Below are 19148 nucleotides of genomic sequence, written 5' to 3' on the forward strand. Positions count from 1 at the left end.
TTATAAATAGGATAATAAATAGTATTTGATTAACATGAAATTTACAGTTTCTATTAAAAAATAAGAAATGTGTAATCCACATTAAGATCTTCAAAAAATAAATCTAAATCAAAGTTAACAAATGGTGTAATATGAAAAAAAAAAAAAAAAAAGGAGTTACACTAATTATAACTTGATAAATGTATTACAAACTATCTAAAAATGTGCTATTTCTCATCTTGAGTTCAAAAAAGAAAAAGAAAAAATTGTTTTGAAAAAATTATGGCGGGGCTTTACTACAATAGATTAGGGATCAGCCACAGTTTGTTTCAACAAGAATTTACTGTCTTTTGTTAAGAACAACATTGTAAAAGGGCACAGTACAACGGCATTAACCAAGTGGCAGAAAAACCATCTGGTGCTTTTACTCTTCCTGCTGTTGGTTCGATTTACTGCAGTAGTGCAATTGGCTCTGTTAGGCGTCTCATGATGGACAAAATTAATGAACACAAAAGAAGATCAAACTGCCATAGAAAATTGTAGACCATCAGGTCAGCTACATGATACATCTGTCTTTTTTTTTTTTGGAACCAAATAACACCATATCAATCAGGGTACTCTTTCAATCCCATGGCTTGGGTTGACTTAGATGTCATCTCTTGAAGGAAAATAAGTACACTTTAAAAAATAAATAAATAAACAAATAAATTTGGGAAGAGCAAACATGTTATATTTGCAAATAAGTACACTTGGCTATGAAGGTCAACGTTATAAGTCATAACATCTAATATCTTTTTATTTTATTTTTAACTGTTACAACAATTGGGTTTGGGGGAAGAGGAACTAGAACCTTGGTTGAGTTGGTTCTCCTCATAGCTACCAAACAATGCAATTAACTACAAAACTCTTGACAATGCATAATCTAATATCTACCTAATATACAAAAGTGGAAACTGAAAACAGGTAAAATTTTAGAAAACATAGAATGTCTCACATTTCGCCAAGTGGTATAGTTAACTTAGCACAAATTTATAGTTCCACGACTAAAATATTTCTATTCTGCTACGAGATAACACTTAATATTAACGCAAATCTATAGTCCTACAATTAAAAGACTTCTATTATGTAAAGTACTTTTTTCTTGCCATTATTTTCCCCAAAATTTCACCATTAAGCATTCAAGCATTCCAAGATGACAAAATTTATAATCTTGCTCCCAAAATCCCCTTCTTCAGAACAAAACCACAAATTAGTAGAGAAAATCTTTGCAAGGACCATAGAATTTTGGGTAGCCAAAGGTTCAAACTTATGAATGTTCATAAGTTCATTCATATTACCTACGTTAGCTCAATAGGCCCTAGACAGCAGTTAATGCCAAGGGGAGGACCTGGAGGCTGGAACAAAAAGGTTTTCTTGCGTACTGATACTATCTATCACATTTGAAAAAAATAAGTCGTCTATAAATAATGGAATAATTTGTTAATCACGATCATAAGGTCCTTCAAAGACTAAGATAAAGAGATGAATCTTACTCAAGATTTGGCAATAGACTTTTGGCTTCTCTAAGAGCCCAACTCACAGCATAAAGTGTCATCTTTTTAACCTGTAAAGAAATGAAATTAACAGAGCCAAAAAATACCGATAACATGACTATTTATTATCCTATGGCCTATGTGATAGTCATCCCTAAGTAAATATATGTCAAACTAAGATAAACCCTCCATTTCATGTTTGCATTCAACACTAGTTTTGACACTCCAAAACCGAATAGTATGACACAGACAAAATTATTACAGTAGGTTCATTTAGCAGTGTTCTTATAAAGTATGCACAACTAACATACAACATTTATAGCGCTTAACAATGCCTGTGTTTTGAGTTCAAAGCTATTTCATGACTGGATGAAAACTAAAACACTTAACATGAAAAATAAATGTTTATGATGTAACAAAAGGAAGAAAAATAACTAGTACCTCCAACTTGTCTTCCTTAGCTCTATGCTTCTTTGGAAGCAACCGAAATTCTTCAGTTAACCGAATACATTCTTCAACATTTTCAGGAGATACAAAATCAAGTGCCACCTTTATGCAAGACTGAAAAATTGACCAGACATGTAATCAAGAAAAAGACGGAAAAACTAATAAAAATACAGTGCAAGTGATTAAGAAAAGATTTATTTATTGATAGCCACAAAGGCCAATCATATGGGAAATTACTCTTACAGCAGTTCATTAAGATAAGATTCAGACAAACCAACTCTATATATGCCTATAAAATGTATAACAAGTACAACGTAATTTACACACTGCTTTTTGTTCCTTTATTTATTCATTGGATAGGTAATTAAAGGAAAAGGCAGTTTCGAAGAGCTCACAAGATTTTTAAGCATCAACCAGGAAAATAGCATATCAATTATTCCAGATAAAAAGCCAAGAGTATTTGATAAAATGTAGATCATTCATGTCTAGCTTGCCAAATGAAGAAGCTGTTACTAGCTGATAAATTACTTGTCTATTTCTCACTTGATGAGGGCACCCTGCTGGAATAAAAACAGCTTCACCAAGGTATTGCTCAAATGTCCAAGGTTCTATATCTGCATAAAAAATTTAACATAAATAAAACCATAGCAGTGTATTGCAACTCAGCAAGACTGACATGGAAAGATAGAAGAGATTATTACTAAACTCCTCCTTCAGTTGTTTCTTATGTCTCTCATTCAAGAAAAGAGTCTGATCATGAATAGGATGAACAACCTGCAAGAAGCATGTATAAGCAACTCAATATTTAGTACAGAACATAGTTCCTAATGACCAGCAATCATACTCACTGATTTTACAGGAAGATTTTTGATGTGGCGAAATTCCTCTTTGTGCTTTTCCAAGTATTTAATTAACTTTGGAACATCCTGCCTGCGGAAGATGTCCCAAACAGCACCACCATGGGCAACTTCCAACCGTTTTTTACTCTCATGAGAATCTCTTGATGGCTCTGGACTTGACTCTTTTGATCTTGGATCCTCCCCTTGGTCCTTCGCTGAAAGATATTTATCTGCCGTTACATCAAAATCCAATGTCCTTGATTTCTGATCCACAACCTCAGTAAACAAGTTTTTCTTATCATATAAATTGCTTTGTAAAGAGCTTTCCTCCAATTCAGGGCGCTGCTTATTCAGACATTGCATCCTTGTGTCATTACGTTCTAGAAATGAGTCTGTCTGACAAATGTCACCACATCTAGAGAAATTGGATTGTTTCATCTTATTCCTTTGATGTTCAAGCTTCTGAACATTTGTATACTCTGATTCAGTACTAACACTTGTCCGATCATTATCAACAATATTCTCACTTTTCATACATTCAGCAACCATGATCTCATGTTCACAAGTTCGTTTAAGCGACTGTCCTCTAACTCGACCCCCAGCCTCATCTATTCTACCATGAAGTTCATGCAAGTCTTCAGTTGCATGTTTGTTTAGTATCTTTCTTATGCTTTTATGTTGCCAGGGAGCAATCTTCACCCTAGTCGTGTGTGTCAGTAAGTTAACCTAAACCAAATCAAATTACCATTACTATTGTCAATCACCATATACAATGTCATAAACAGAACCAAGTGACATTAAAAGGAGATTATTTATCTTAGGAAAAAACTTATGTACAGTCCCTTAGGTTCTGTTCCTTAAGTTCCCCTCTTAAGATTCTGCCACATAGCTACTTAACTTAAAAAAACACTTTCATTCATGAGGAAAAAGCCAAATGACATAATCTTAAGTGAGAAACCTAAGGAACAACACCTAAGTAAAGTCTTGCTCTTAACCTTAACAAGGACCGAGTTAGAAACATGTAAATTTATGTAAAACAGGTACAAATTCCACATACAGGTTTCATGTAATATATATATTATAATTAAAATTTCATTAAAGAAGCTCAGAAGACATGGGTAAACACCACCCATGTATGTACAATAGGTACACAAAAACTACAGACTAAAAGTAGATCGATCAAGCAAGTCAGGTAAAACAGCAAAAGAAAACAACCTTGAAGCATTTATCCACTCAAACAAAGACTTGAGAAATAAAAACATCAGATCATGACTGATCTTTCACAACCCTCAAACATCCAGGCATTCCCCTCCCACCAAATACCCCACGAGGCAATGGGGGGATCTACACCAATCTCAGCATTACTGGACCTTTTGAAGTTGCCTTTCTAATTGGCTAAAAGCTCCATGACACCTTTTTGCATAACCCAGTACACCCCAAATAAAGAAAATACCATGATCCAAAGCTCTGCAGCAACCATGCAAATGAAAAGTAGACGATCCATGGCTTCCCCATGCTGCTTACACATGCAACATCAATCTATCACAACTAATCTCCTCTTCTGAACGTTATCAGTAGTTAGGATCTTTCCCAAAAGCTGTTGTCGAAAGGAAAAAGCTGACCTTTGTTGGAACTTTAGGCTTCCATAGATTCTTCCAACAAAAAGGAAAGGACTAACGAGAAATTGAGAGTTACAAATTTAGAAGGATTCGACTTCAAAAACATTCTGTGAAGATAAGAGCCCAGAGTGTATCCACTCCACCTCGTCTTATCTGCCCAAAATAAATCAGATCCATAAACAAGGCAACGGACTCCAGTTCCTAGTCTTGGACTGGGTGAACAAAACAGACATCCCATTGGTAAACATCCCCTACAAAAGACAAAATGCCCTCCAAAAAAGCATGCTTATTACTTGCAATACGAAAAAATTATAGGAAACTCTCCCTTAGCAGCAGCCCCCCACACCATGAATCATGTCAAGACCTGATTAAAGAGCCATCCCATCTTCGAAATTGATAAACCGCTTAAAAGCCTCCCAACCCTTCCTTATGTGCTTCCAGAAGCTTAACCCTGAATGCTGTTAGAACACCATCCCCTGCACATGCTTCCATATTTATGGTCCACCACCCTTCACCAAAAAACCTCCCTCTTAGTTGTGTACCTCGAAAACCATTTGCCCAACAACACCTGATTAAATTAGAATAAATTTTGAATGCCCAATCCACCGCCTGAAAATGGTCCTAGTATCCAGGTGGAATATAAACTCATCACCAACCCCAACACATAGAAATCCCTCTGTAACTTCTCGATACACCAAGCAACTCACTTTGGGATGGGAGATAAGATAACTAGTAGGTTAGGTGGTTAGATAAGGTGTTCTTTATAAGCATCATTCGGCCCCTATAGAGAGATACATTCTTTTCAAACCAGCAAACCCTCTCTCCAATTTCCCTATAACAACATTCCACATAGCTCTCTCTCCTTGAAGGTGGAGCCTAAGGGAAGCCCCAAATACTTCATTGGAAGCTTGGATACTCTGCACCCCAAAATATCTGACAAGGCATCCACATTTGACACTAGACCTACCAAAACCAACTCAAATTTCCCAAAATTTATCTTTAATCCAAAATGGCCTGCAACCACACAAAAAAATCTTTCAAATGCCAAATTCGTTCTGGATTAGCCTCACCAAAAAAAATGTGTCATCTGAAGTGAGATCATAATCAGATTATCTGGTAAATCACCAACTGTAAACCCTGATATATAATTACCCCCTTGTTGTTGCAGGGAATGTGATGGGATGTAATATGGTTTAAAACTAAATGGGGTGTGAGTTGCTTAAATAAATTGATAGGTGATTTGGCACCTTTGCAAAGAACACTAAGTTCTCAAGGAAAAGATTTCAAAGGCTTATTTTCATTTACTAACAAAACCCCTCTATTATAATGCTTATACATGGATATTTACTGGCCTAGGGGTTAGATGTTGGCGATGACATCATCCATAACTAACTCACATTGTCACATGCTAGAATACAATTGTAACATATTAATTACATGCTATATTTAATAAAGCACGTGGCTTTTACTTCTAACAACTTCCTAAAATCTAGCATGTGCATGTGCCTTTAACTAATTTTCCCTCTATTTTTCAAACACTACAACAAAATTAGCACATGTTGATTTAGCTACAATAACCACATGGGACATGTGAAATACAGCCCTTAGGCTTGACTTGCATTGTGCCATGTCAATCCCTCGTGCCACGCCACCATACCAAGTCATTCTCTCATGCCACATCACCATGCCATGCAGTGGCGGAGCTAGGAATTTAGATCAGGAGGGGCAAGATTAAAAGATAAAATTGAAAGTAAAAAACTAATCTTAAAAAATTTAAATATGAATATTAAGAGTATGCAATATACCTGTGAATATTTAAATGTGACTCGATGACTTGAATGCTTTTAAAAACTCTGCTTGAATGCTTTTAAAAACTCAACAGAAACTCTAATAGCTTGTTTGGATGGAAGGTGAGTACAAGGAAGTGGAGTAGAGAGAGGGAGAGTAAGTTAAATTACCTTATTTGGATATTTTTTGAGAAAGAAGGGGGAGGAATTTGGGAGGGTTTGGATGAATTCTAATCCCTCATTTTTAATTCCCCAAAATTGGAGACATTTTGAGGGAGGGCGGAGTTTATATAAACAAAATTACAAATTATGAAAAAATTAATTATTCTCCCCTTACTTAATTTAAAAAAGAAAATCCAAAGAACTACTATATTAGATATACACTTTTTTTTTTTTTTTCAGAGTTCTATTAGTATTAGTATTAGTACTCCAATAAAAAACAAAAAAGTTCTATTAGTATTAGGTTGGCGTGATTCCTATTCCCTATTGGCATATAGCATTAGCAGTAGGTTTTTTTTTTTTTTCTTCTTTTAATCATTACTAAGTAGGACCAGTAGTTTTATATTAAAGTTATAGTAGTTTTAGAGTTCTATTAGTTAAGGCTGTTGAGTTCTGAACCATGTAGCTGTTTGTTCCCAATAAATAGAAAAGTTTTTTTTTGTCTTTTGTGCAAGGGGTAAATAAGACATTTCAGTTCAATACATTATCATTATCAGTAAAAAAAAAATTTTGAAAGTTCAGGGGGGGCACCTGCCCCCCCTCGCCCCCCTTCCCTCCGCCCCTGATGCCATGTCAACATCTTTCACTTATTGCATTAGACTCCTGCATCACTTGACCTTTCCAATAATCTGCTCAAAGCCTCCATAATAATAAACAATAATGGGGATAATGAGTTGCCTTGCCAAAACCCTGTGAGCTATGAAAAAACCATTCAGACTACTGTTCATATGTGAATATCTACTTCCTCCATCAAGAACTGAATCTGCATCGTCTGACTCATACGACTATCTATGCATTATTGGAAATAAGCACAAAATCCAAAACCTGTCTCCCTCTGACAAAATCATTCAAGGGTTCATACACCACCTCTTCTAGCACCATTTGCAACCTATTAGCCAATACTTTGGCAATGATCTTGTAAACCCCAATGACTAAGCTAATGGGTTAAAAATCCTTGTCATTTACTGCACCAAGTGTTTTTTTGGGATAACTGCGATAACGGAAGCATTAATACTCTTCTCAAATGTACCATGTCCACTTTAAAATACTCCAACAGGCTTTGAAAAAAGCCATCATGAATTCATCTGAGCCCAATGCTTTATCCCCACTCATATTCTTGACCGCCTCAAAAACATCCTTTGTAAAGCAATTATCCAGCCAGCTAGATTCGTTATCATCAACAGCTGAAAAAGGCATACCATCCAACAGAGGGCGCCAGACTCCTGCTTCTGTATATAAATGTTGGTAAAATTCAATTGTTTGATCTCTGTCTGATCTACCACTAAATGCCCAATAGTGTTCTACAGTGTGAGTTCACAAGACAATGGAAGAACTTTGTATTATCCCCTTCCTTCAACCAAAGCATCCAAGACTTTTGCCTCCAACTAATTTCCTCCAACAGCATAATTTTCTCAAGTTCCACAATGAATTGTTCTCATTGCATCTTTTTCTCATCAAGCAAGAATCTACTCTCCTAGATCTCATCGAGTGACTTAATGCAACCTAGCAATGTATTTTTCCTTCCCATTAAATTCAAACTCCACTTTGTTAAATCTAGCTTCAAAGCTTTCAACTTGTTGGCCAACATATAGCTAGGCAAGCCTTGAAATGATAAGAATCTCACCACCCCTTCCCCTTATAGGTAAACCCTTTTGCTTTTAGCCACATGTATTCAAATCTTTATGGTCTCAGACCTCGTTGCATACTCCCACACTCCAAAAGAACAGAAAAATGGTCAGAGAGTAATCACGGAAGACACATCTGCACCATCTTAGAATAATGCTCTTCCGTAGCTGGGGTGGACAACAATCTGTCTAGCATGGATCTTGAAAGACTATTTGATCAAGTGTAGTTACCACCCTCCATCCATAGGAATGTCCATACGGACACGTAAAAATAAAATTTGAAAATTCTTTTTTTGATAAATAAGAAGAATCTGTATAAATAAATCTTCTTTATGCAAAGGAGCACAAAGAAGTCAAAAAGTATAAGAAAGAAAAAGAGAATTGCATAAATGAAAGCTTAAATACAAGAGATAAGAGAACTAATAAATAGAGGGAGGGAATCACTAGTTGTGAGTCCCATGTCCAAGAGCTATTAAACAAAGAACCACTAAAAGAAGCAAGCAGCTGGTACCAAACTATCCACATCCTCAAAAGTCCACCTATTACGCTCTCTCCAAATACACTACATCAAACACAACGGAGCTAAATTCCAAGTGTCTGATGAGAGCCTCTCCCAAACAATTTCACCAACCAAAAAGAAAATCTAGAATTGTTCTTGGTACAACCCACGAAACCCCAAAAGATCAAAAAACAAAACACCACAACCGATAGACCTTCTCACAATAATGCAGTAAATGATCCATAGTCTCCCCATAACAACGACAAATAACATACCAGTCAACAAAAGCGAAGCCCTTAATTCTCAATTTGTCACCCATGAGTATCTTATCCCAAGTTGCAATCCAAAAACAAAAAAAAAAAAACGTTCACTCGCCAAGGGGCCTTGATTTCCAAATACCTTTCCAAGGAAAGAGGATGGAAGAGGACCTCACAATTTATTATAAAAAGAATGAGTATCATAAACCTCATTCTTCTTCAACTTCCATCTCATGTGATCCCCATGTTCAATTGAAGGGGTATTCGGTTCCAAAATATGAAGGAAATCCACCACTAAATCCAACTCCCAATCATTCAGATCCCAAGTGAAACATTCATCCCAACTCCTCCTCTCCCCACCCACTGCCTTGCAAGGAAAACTCTACTATGGCTTCTCTATTAGTGGCAATCTTATTCAAAACAATCTTGCCAAAATTTTACTCTATTCTCCACCCCAATCTCGAACCGAGTATTATGGCTAAAAGCCTCCCAACCCATTTAGATGGCTCTCCACAAACCACAACCATACACACCCATACCCAACTTAGAAGTCCATACCCCCTATTCTTCCCCAAACTTCATAGCTACCACCCTCCTCCAAAGCCTTGTCTCCTCAGTCCCAAAATGCTAAAGCCATTTCCCTCATAAGGCTTCATTGAAGGTAGTGAGCTTCCTAATACCTAAGCCACCATTGGCCATAGCCATAGGCACACACAATTTGTCCCATCCTACCAAATGTGACTTGGACTCAACCCCATACCTCCCCAAAGAAAGTCCCATTGCATTTTCTTAAATTTTGTTTCCCACGTGAGTAGGAATGATGAAAAGCAATAAATAATAGGTAGGAAGACTCGACAATGAACTCTTAAGCAAAGTCAATTTGCCACCTTCTACCATCCTGTCAATTTCCTCTTAATTTTCTCCAAAATAGGATTCCAAATAGAAGTGGACTTGTGAGGACCCACAAAAGGCAAGCCAAGGTAAGACTTAGGCAAAGTCCCAACCCTACACCCCAAAATCTCTGCCAAAGCATGCACATTATCAACCACCCCAATTGGAATCATTTCACTCTTACTTACATTAATCTTCAAGCTTATTACAACTTGAAAACAAAGTAGCAACATCTGAATATGAAGGATTAGCCACATCTGCCTCACAAAAAAGAATTGTATAGTCTACAAACAAGAGATGTGAAACACATACCCTATCACCCCGCCTACCATTAGCCTTGAAACCTCGAATTAAATTTGACCCCTCCACTCTCTTCAACATCCCACTAAAAAACTCCATCATAAATAAAAACAACATAGGAAATAACGGATCCCCTTGTCTCAATCCCCCTTGAACTTCCAAAGAAATCAACTGGAGACCCATTTACCCAAAAAAAATAGAGAACTGAACCATAGGTATACAAGTACAAATCCATTTACACCACTTATCCCCAAAGCCCATCCTCTTCAACAAATCTAGGAGTGCCTCCCAATTCACATGACCGTAAGCTTTCTCAATATCTTGCTTACAAATAACCCCCAGGATCTTACTCTTCACTCGGCTATCCACACACTCATTGGCAATAAGGACTGAATCAAGTATTTGTATTCCACCCACAAAGTTATTCTGAGTCTCAGATATCAACTGATCTAAAACCCCTCTAAGACGGTTTGCCAATACCTTAGGCAAGATTTTATACACACTCATCGCCAAACTTATGGGCTAGAAATCTCCAACATTGGAGGCATCATTCTTTTTAGGGACTAAGGTGATGAGTAACATTAAGAGATTTTTTTTAATTTACTGTATTGACAAAACTCCTAAAGACTGCTAAGGCATCTTTTTTTACAACTCTCTAACAATGGTGAAAAAAGGCCATAGAGAAGCTATCCAAACCTGGAGCTCTATCTTCTTCCATATCTCTAACTACTTGAAGGATCTCCTCCTTCTCAAACTTCCTTTCAGGACATCCCCTCTCTGTCCCCCAATTTGTGCAAACTCCAAACCCTCCACAAAAAGTCTCCACTCCTGTCTCCTGATATAGATTTTTTTAGAACCGTACTACTTGGGCAGCCACCTCTGACAACTCCTCATATATCACCCAAAAGACCCAAATAATTATACCTTCTATGGGAGTTAGCCATCTTGTGGAAAATCTTAGTATTATTGTCTCCTTCCTTGATACACAACATCCTCAATTTCTATCTCCATGATATTTCTTTTAAGGAAAGATGTTCTACTTGAGATCGTACTTCTGCTCTTGCACGTTTCTACACATCAGTGAGTCCACATTCTCCTTCCTTTGAATCTAATCTCACCAAATCCTCCAGTAATCTTTTCCTATTAATACCAACATTTCTAAACACTCTACAATTCCATCGTATAATATTTTTTTCAAAGCCCTCAACTTTTTGGGGAGCACAAAACTAGGCGTACCAAAGAAAGAATGTCAGATTCCACCAAGATTGAGCTCTATCCAGAAACCCTTCTGTCTTTAACCATATATTTTCAAACCACAAAGGGCTTTTCCCCCTCACCATTCCCCCTGTCTCCAAAAGAATTGGACAATGGTCTAAAATAGGACAAGGTAATATTCGCTAGATCACATCTAGATAGTATTCCTCCCAATCATGAGAAACCAAAGCTCCATCTATCCTAGACATCAAAGGCTAGTCCGTACCACTCAACCAAGTATATCTCCCTCCTTCTAAAGACAAATCAATCAAATTAAGATCCTCAATAAACTCTGAGAATTTTTCCATAGTCGGAGTCAGTGTTGATCTTGAACATCCCATCCACTCACTTGGAAAATGTATAATATTGAAGTTCCCAATGCAACACCACGGTACCCTCCAATATTGCTAAATGCCAACCAACTCATCCCACATGTTACTCCTCTCACAATCATCATTTGGGGTATCACATTTTACCCCTCTCACAATCATCATTTGGACCATATACCCCTGAGCAAGCCCACACAAAACCATCCACCACCCCTTGCCACCAAACCAACAAAGAAAATGTTCCCACCATATCATACAATTTTTCCAAAACCCTTCTATCCCACCAGAAAAAGTTCCCACCATACTTCCAATTTTTCCAAAAGGGCAAGCTAGTGCTATAATAATTAACAATATAATAGAAAGGTTAGGGGGTTGAGAAGCTATTGCTTGTTGTCTATTTCGTGAGCCTTTAATGCCCCATTCTCTAACTTCCTTCTTCCATCTGTCCACGAGGCTGTAAAATGAGATAAAGGGGTGGCTAGCTAGGGGAGTTGTTTCGGATGTATGCCATGTCCCTATGGACAGGGAGATAAGAATGTATGCCATGTCCCTATGGACAGGGAGATAAGTGAATCATCGCTTTTGGGCACATGCAGCCCTCTACCATCCATCCCACTGCAATCTATTGTCTCATATTGTACTATACTATATTGTATTAGACCAGATACGTCTATTGAGTGGGAGAAAGGGAGAAAACTATAATTATATATCCTTCATTTTTATATTGATAGGGATCCCCATTCATTCGGGGCCTATCTAAAATAGAATCCAATACTTCTTGGTTGTGAATATTTTAATAGGACAATCAGCCCCACGTATATCTTTGCTTCGGAACAAAACAATTAGAATTAGCATCACAATCAACTATAATGTGTATTATCCATATAGGGGATCTTTCAGTTGAGAAATCTAGATCAAACTTGGGGTCTTCTTGAAAATGGGAAGATCTAGGATGAGCGGCCAACCTCTTGAGAGAGTGATGTGCATGGAATCTTATTGCTTTCAATTTCTTTTTAATAATGGTCGGGGCTGCATTTTTCAGGAAAAAAAGACAGTAACAAAAGGAATACTGTTAATCAAGAATTGACGTTTCATGCCAACCCCATCTGCAATCGCTACTACAGTACTAATTCGAAGAAAGTGATCCGTACTGGTGGAATAAATGCAAAGTGACTACTGTCTGCTGATAAAGGGAAGACAATATACCAAGCTTGTCCTATTCAGCAGTCAGGTTCGGTCCTCCAAGAAGCAACCCAGTTGGTATACTCTGCAAGGTGAGTCACTCTAAGGCGGAGCCCGTTCCGAATGCTTCTTTGATCCGGAAGTTCTCACAAAGAGAATAAGATGCTGCTCCCCCTGTCTTTTCTCACTTTGCTAATCTTCCCCTCTAACGTGGGACGGGCAGCAGCGGGCACAGGAGGAAGAAACCTAAGATAAGAGTGTCTTCTCTTAGTAAAAGTGCTATAGAATGCATACAAAAATATATCAAATAGTTTGGCCCAAAATGCTTGCAACACAATCAAGTGAGTATTGCCAAAGAAGCGATAACTAATAAGTTCACATGTGCAAGGGTATCATAAAATGATTAAAGTACGGAAATTTACAGTAATTAATACTGTTAGATTAAAAGTTATAAGAAAGCAAAAACAACCACTACCGGCTCATAGAGGATAACCTTTACCATAATATTGTGGTTCTATGATATCAAATACTTCATCCCATTTCTCTGTCCTTTTTTTTTCCTGATATGTTAAGTAAATTTTTTTAAAAGATAAGAAACAATACAACAACAAAAGACTACTCTGTCAAATCTTACGCAAGAATTGATGGGTAAATTTAAATATTTCCAAACATAACAACATTACCGCATCAGACATATCACAGTGCAGCTTTGTGACTGAATCCCCTCTACCAAGCTCTTCAGGAAATCCATATGCAATATATGTTTTGGGTCCCAAATCAGGTTTCAGTGAGTCATCAGGAAGTCTAGTAGCAAGGTTCAATGGACCTAATTTTGGATCAGTATAATCACTGTAGGGGAGTGCTGCAATAAATTCAGCATTATGCCTGGGTAAACGTTCCTCAAATAATGTTGATGAGGGCCAATCCTTCAATTTCAACATCTCTGGCCAGCTATCTTTATGCATACGGCCCTCTAAATAGCCCATGAAAAATTGGTGAATATTAATCTCAACCTACACAACAATGAGATCTCATCAATTCAAAATTATCAGGTGTAGATATTGTAAAACTTTTTGCATGCATTCAACTAGAATAACTAAGATTATTAAGATAACCAACCTCACACCAATCCAAGCAATCAATGGCCTTCACACTTCGTGTCTCATCTTTGAACTTAACATTGCCACCTGTTTCTCTAAAAGCCCTCCACATGACCATAGGTTCCCAACTAAGTCCAGACGTCTTGTCAAGAACATTTCTAACTATCACAGGTTCACCCCTCATCCAATGTATCTGAAAATGATTGGTTTCATCATTTGCCATGTCAAAAGCATCCGGGCAGAATAAGAAGTTATCGTTACTTTCCTCCCTGAAAGCTGCCAGTCTAACATTGGAAACTGTATTATTGTTCCCCCCAGAAATATTTGACTGGCATGTACTGCATCCCTGAGAGTAATCAGCATTTGGAAACTTGCAGTTGCTAGTAAGATCCTCTGCGTTCTGCAACAGCTTCATTACCCAGTTAGCTTTAAAATTGCGTCTCAACTCCAGTTTTGCAGTACCACAACCTCCACGTACTTTTGGAGGGCATGGAATGCTACCATCAGTATTAGCTTTCCAATCAGGAAAGTGACAGGACATATAAGCTTTAGAATCATTGGAAGCAGGGGCCTCTTGGCTCTCACACCAATGCCTTTTCCTTGGCACACTAATATAGCCATCTCCATCAATAACTTGAGAATAAGCTTTCTCTACAAACTGTTGCTGAGATGTTTCTGCCTCACTACCTCCAGGCTGGTGACCTTCCCTTAGCTCTCGACAACAGGTGAGACACAGATCATAAGAACAACTTGGGTTGGGGCAGCTTCGGTGGTAATCAACAATGGATGTATTGCAATTGTCACTGAGAGAAGACAAAACAGGGTTTTAATGTGTTGTGATTGTGTATATAAACAGCTTACAGAGATATAACGCTGTGGATGTGATCAGGATTATGACACAGAAAACAAGAGAGAGTAACATTGAAACATGTGTTAAAATCATTTTTATGATGCAGCTAGCAATTGTAAACAGCAAGGAAAACAACAGACACAACCACTAATCAATAAATTCTATAATAGCTCACATAATACTTAGATATCTAGTAACAACTCCACTTTCGTTCATGCCTAGCAAACTAGCACTGGTGTATTGATTGCTCCTTGACAAAAGGCATTGATCTTGATATTCATATTATCCAATTTGGACCTGCCAATTTTATCAATTTGGGAGTTAACAAAGTTCTTGCTACAGTTTGAAAAACCAAAATAACAGACAAGTTGGTAATGCGAAGAATGTCAAGACACATACACATGCAGAAGAATTGAATCTATGAAACGAATGTTATACAAGTTCGCATAATAGAAAAAAAAAAAAAAAAAAAAAAAAAAAAAAAAAAAGATATGAGTTGGGTTCAAATTAACTGGTGTAACTTGTATCCGATATATATTAAATTCAGTGTGCCTGTTAAGAACAAAGAGAACTTGTAATCCAATGATGCAATTTTCAAAATATTAATCCAATAAATCTTCATTAAATGATGTAAGATTGACAAAGAGATACAGCCAGTATAACTCAATCCTGGCCCTATATGTGTGTGCACATAGAAGGCCATCAATCAATCCAAGTTAGATCACTCAAGCTCAGCCTGTCAGCGTGTATACAAGTTCCTTAGCACAAAATGAGCTCATCCCAAATTAAGGTTACATTCCTTAACCCAAATTCAGCATAATCCATTCAGTGAGAGCCAGGACACCACTCAATGAAAATTCATTGACATTGTATTACAAGAATTAGAACAACGTTCTTTTTTCAAACAAACCTCAAAATCTAAAGACCTTAAGACCATAAATCTAGAACTGCAGAAAACTGATGTTGCCTTTTAGAAATATGACAAGATATAAAGCACAAAAAAGTTTCATTGTGATTGGGCCCAAGCCAAGCTACAGTTTGACCTAAGCTTGACCTGAAAATTTTTCACCATGCTCATATCAACCTTAGTTCAAAAGAATTCAAGACAAGCAGGTCACACATGGATCTCACCACCCAATTTCGTCCCACAAAGTTACAACATTCCACCAAACACAAACACAAGCAAACTCATGCATGCACATAGAACTTGACCACAATGAGAAGAAAGATTTCAGATATCAAATGTAGAATAGATAGGAGTAGTAGCAACTACAGGTTATAAATCTTCTCACAAGCAAGATGAAACAAAATTTTCAAAACCTGTAAGTCCTAATGGCAATGGAGGTGGCATAGCAAGGATAATAAAATGGCAGCATTTTATTTATTTAATTGACAACAACAGATAATTGGTAACAACAGATACTAGGAAAACTCAACATCTAAATTTTGTTTCGGTTTTAACTATCAAAAATTGTGATAATGTACCAGTACAAACACTCTTTTTTGTCCAGTTTATTTCTTATTATATCAATTTCCTTCAATTGAACACCTGAGAAAACAATGAAATAATAATTTAGAGAGTAAAAAGGGAGTCAAAGCTCTGTTTGCCATTATATAATATTAGTTTACCTCGTATATTGGATTCAATCTCTAGTTCAGATCTCTGCTCATTGTGAATATGCCTGAGAACTGGCAGAGCTTTATGTAGCAAGTAGTACAGCTGCCGCAATTTCACAGTGACATCAAGTTCCTTATGGCAAGGCTGTTAGAAGAAATACAAGAACAATGATGCCAAAAGAACAAAACAAATATAACCCACAATTGAGATTATAATAAAAACAACCGGAAAGAGAGGGTACACCTTCACAACCAGAACCTCCCTTAGGCAAGCTTTGCAATTGCAGTTGCCACAACAGAAAGGACACGCAATCGCAACTTCCTCTTTCGTCTTCCCAGGGTACCTATGTTATTGGAAGTCAACACATATGATCATATCCCAGATAGAAAGTGTTTTTTTTTTTTTTTTAATAACATTTATCATTCTTCTTACCACTTCTCAAGGCACTCATGGCAATATCGTTTCCTATTACAATTGGAACAGTAGATAACGCCGCTCTTATCATTCCGCTGACATTGATGACACATCAAACTCTCTTTCTTGTTTTGGGAAGACTTATCCTGCAATGCAATGCCAATAAGCTTGTTCAAATGGAACACAATTCATTTGTTGACCATTAAAAACAAACCAGGGCATAAAAATTCACTATTACGATTTCAATTGATACAGGAAACGCAAAGCAAACAACAACTCAAATAGTTTGAACTAGACCTTACTTCTGCTGGACTTTTAAAAATAAATAAATTCAATCCCATTGCGTTTGGATATCGAAGACACATCTTTCAATTTTTTCCCTTCGGTTCACATGATAAAACTATTTTCCCCAGATAGTTGCATTATCATAATACAATAATCTCAAAACATCTATGCATTTCATTTTTATTTTTAACAATGAGACACACACACACACACACAATATGATTTTTATATAATTGAAAGAATAAAAATGTGTGCAATGTGAAGGTTTTTACCATAGCACTAGGTGAAGGTGCTGAGGTCGATTGTCCTTCACCGGAATCAACTGTGTCTATGTAATTATAACACGTAGATTGTTCCATCACCTTCTTCTTCTTCTTCCTCTCAGTGGAATCGCTATGAGTCTGATTTCTCTTTTTCTGATTATTCTGTAACTGTTGAGCCAAATGCTTGTCGCAGTAGGACTTTCCAGGCGACGCCTTTTCACTGCAACGCCACCTGTTGGGTCCGGCGCTTCGCTTGCATCGTCGATCCTCCTCCCCCATCAGGATTCAGGATATTCATTTATTTTTCGATCGTTGGAGTCGGAGAATGTATATGGAAAATTATTAAGCTTTGCTCAGACTCAGATAAATAGTCTAAATTAGTTAAAGGAATTAAGACCGATTCAGACTCACTGACTGGTACTGGAGAGAGAGAGAGAGAGATACATACAAAATATAGTTGGGCTGGACTAAGACTTGACTTGCTTCGTAAAGCATCTCATATTTGTGAATAAATTGGGCTGGATCTAAAATTCAATATTTTCTTATTCTAAAAATTTATTTGTGTTTTATATTTAATTTAGCACGCATAAAATCAAAAACTCATCGAATTAATTTCTCCTTTTTAATTAATCGATTTCATAACTCCATTTTAAACAAAGAAAGTGATTACTAAAATTTCAAAATTATTACCCAAGATAAGAATACTTAGTTATATTAACAATTCCCTTTCTTCTCTGCTTCACTAACGTCAAAAATAAATATGAACAGGTATTTAGAGTATTTACATCAATTTGTGCAAAAAAAATGGTCTATCTTAACTTAAGAATTTACTTTTATTATTTTACATACTTTCTTTTCAAAACACCATATATCAGATTATCTATTTTACACTACGTTACATTAAAATATCAATTAAACAAGTTTTTAAAAAAAACTATATGCAAAGTTAATAATGTCTTATTAACAGTGTAAATTTACACAACTCATACCAGCTCTTCTAAAATTTTTTGTCTATTTTTCAAAAAAGAACATATTTTTCTATTTTATACAATCACTTTTACAAAGACCTCACATCAATTTATCTATACTAAACATTTATTTCAATAAAATATTCATTCTACTACAAAGATTGAGATTTTTTTATAAAAAAAAATCAAAGGAGAAGAGGTCTCTTGTGTGAAGAGAGAAAAAACAAGTAAGGGTGTGTTTGTTTGGAGGTGAAATAGGGTGGATGGAAAACTTTAGAGTGAAAATAGGAAGTGAAACTTTTTTGAAGTGTGTTTGGTTGAGTGGAGAGGAAGGAAAATAAATTGTGAAGTTCAAGGTTTTCTCTTCGGACCTACCAAAAATTTTCTCCCAAAAATAGAAAGAAAATTAGAAGGGAGAAGCTCATAAAATGAGCTTCCAAAAATACCCCTTACCTTGGAATTCACACCCAAGTAAGGCTAACCATAGGTCAAGCTGGATTGGGTTTGGGTCTAACCCACAACTGACTCTATTGAATCGGGTGAACAGAAAATGGACCCACGGCCGACCGAACGTTCGGGTCGAGCCCGACGGAGCGGGTCATTGGTTGAGTGGGTCGGAGCCAGTCGGGTGATTTCGGGTCTCAACTCTCAAGCACAACAACATTTCAAAACCCAAAACAATCTTTAAAAAAAAATAAAAATAAAAACTAGAACAATCTTCTTAAAAAAAAAAAATTTTAAATCCCAAAACAATCTTCTCAAAATCCAAACCAAAAACCCTAGATCTATGAGACTAAAACAAAATCAAATCCCAGAACAATCTTTTAAAAAAAAACCCAGAACAAAGAAATTACAATCCAAACCAAAAACCCCAGATCTATGAGACTAAAA

The 19148-nt window shown here is 36.6% G+C and overlaps 1 protein-coding gene across 7 annotated transcripts; it reads right to left on the reverse strand.

The window, feature by feature from the left end:
* Positions 1-201: 201 nt before the first annotated feature.
* On the reverse strand, positions 202-17715 carry LOC142617867 (lysine-specific demethylase JMJ27-like). Of its 7 annotated transcripts, none has more exons than XM_075790850.1 (13): positions 17299-17715; positions 16760-16887; positions 16571-16670; positions 16339-16471; positions 16195-16258; positions 13879-14662; positions 13443-13772; positions 2807-3523; positions 2660-2732; positions 2487-2572; positions 1953-2072; positions 1512-1582; positions 202-503 (listed from the first exon to the last, which is right to left on the reverse strand). In XM_075790850.1, exons 1-13 carry the CDS (start codon positions 17566-17568, stop codon positions 479-481), a joined length of 2901 nt encoding a protein of 966 aa, XP_075646965.1. In that variant the 5' UTR covers positions 17569-17715; the 3' UTR covers positions 202-478. The 7 variants fall into 7 exon arrangements, 6 of the variants coding, with proteins under 6 accessions (XP_075646965.1, XP_075646966.1, XP_075646963.1 ...); XM_075790851.1 differs by having other exon boundaries at positions 206-431; positions 2502-2572; positions 17299-17714; XM_075790848.1 differs by having other exon boundaries at positions 207-431; positions 17299-17714.
* Between the last annotated feature and the right edge of the window lie 1433 nt (positions 17716-19148).

The sequence above is a fragment of the Castanea sativa genome, chromosome 11 (genome assembly GCF_040712315.1).
Source record: "Castanea sativa cultivar Marrone di Chiusa Pesio chromosome 11, ASM4071231v1".
Classification (NCBI taxonomy): domain Eukaryota; kingdom Viridiplantae; phylum Streptophyta; class Magnoliopsida; order Fagales; family Fagaceae; genus Castanea; species Castanea sativa.

Bases quoted from the DNA above. Each gene is read 5' to 3' on its own strand.
- LOC142617867 (XM_075790848.1), bottom strand. From the start codon at position 17,568: ATGGGGGAGGAGGATCGACGATGCAAGCGAAGCGCCGGACCCAACAGG. The intron at 2,573-2,659 runs GTAATAATCTCT...TTTTTTATGCAG, and splicing joins ACAACTGAAGGAGGAGTTTA to ATATAGAACCTTGGACATTT. The intron at 432-1,511 runs GTAAGATTCATC...GCACTACTGCAG, and splicing joins AGTCTATTGCCAAATCTTGA to TAAATCGAACCAACAGCAGG.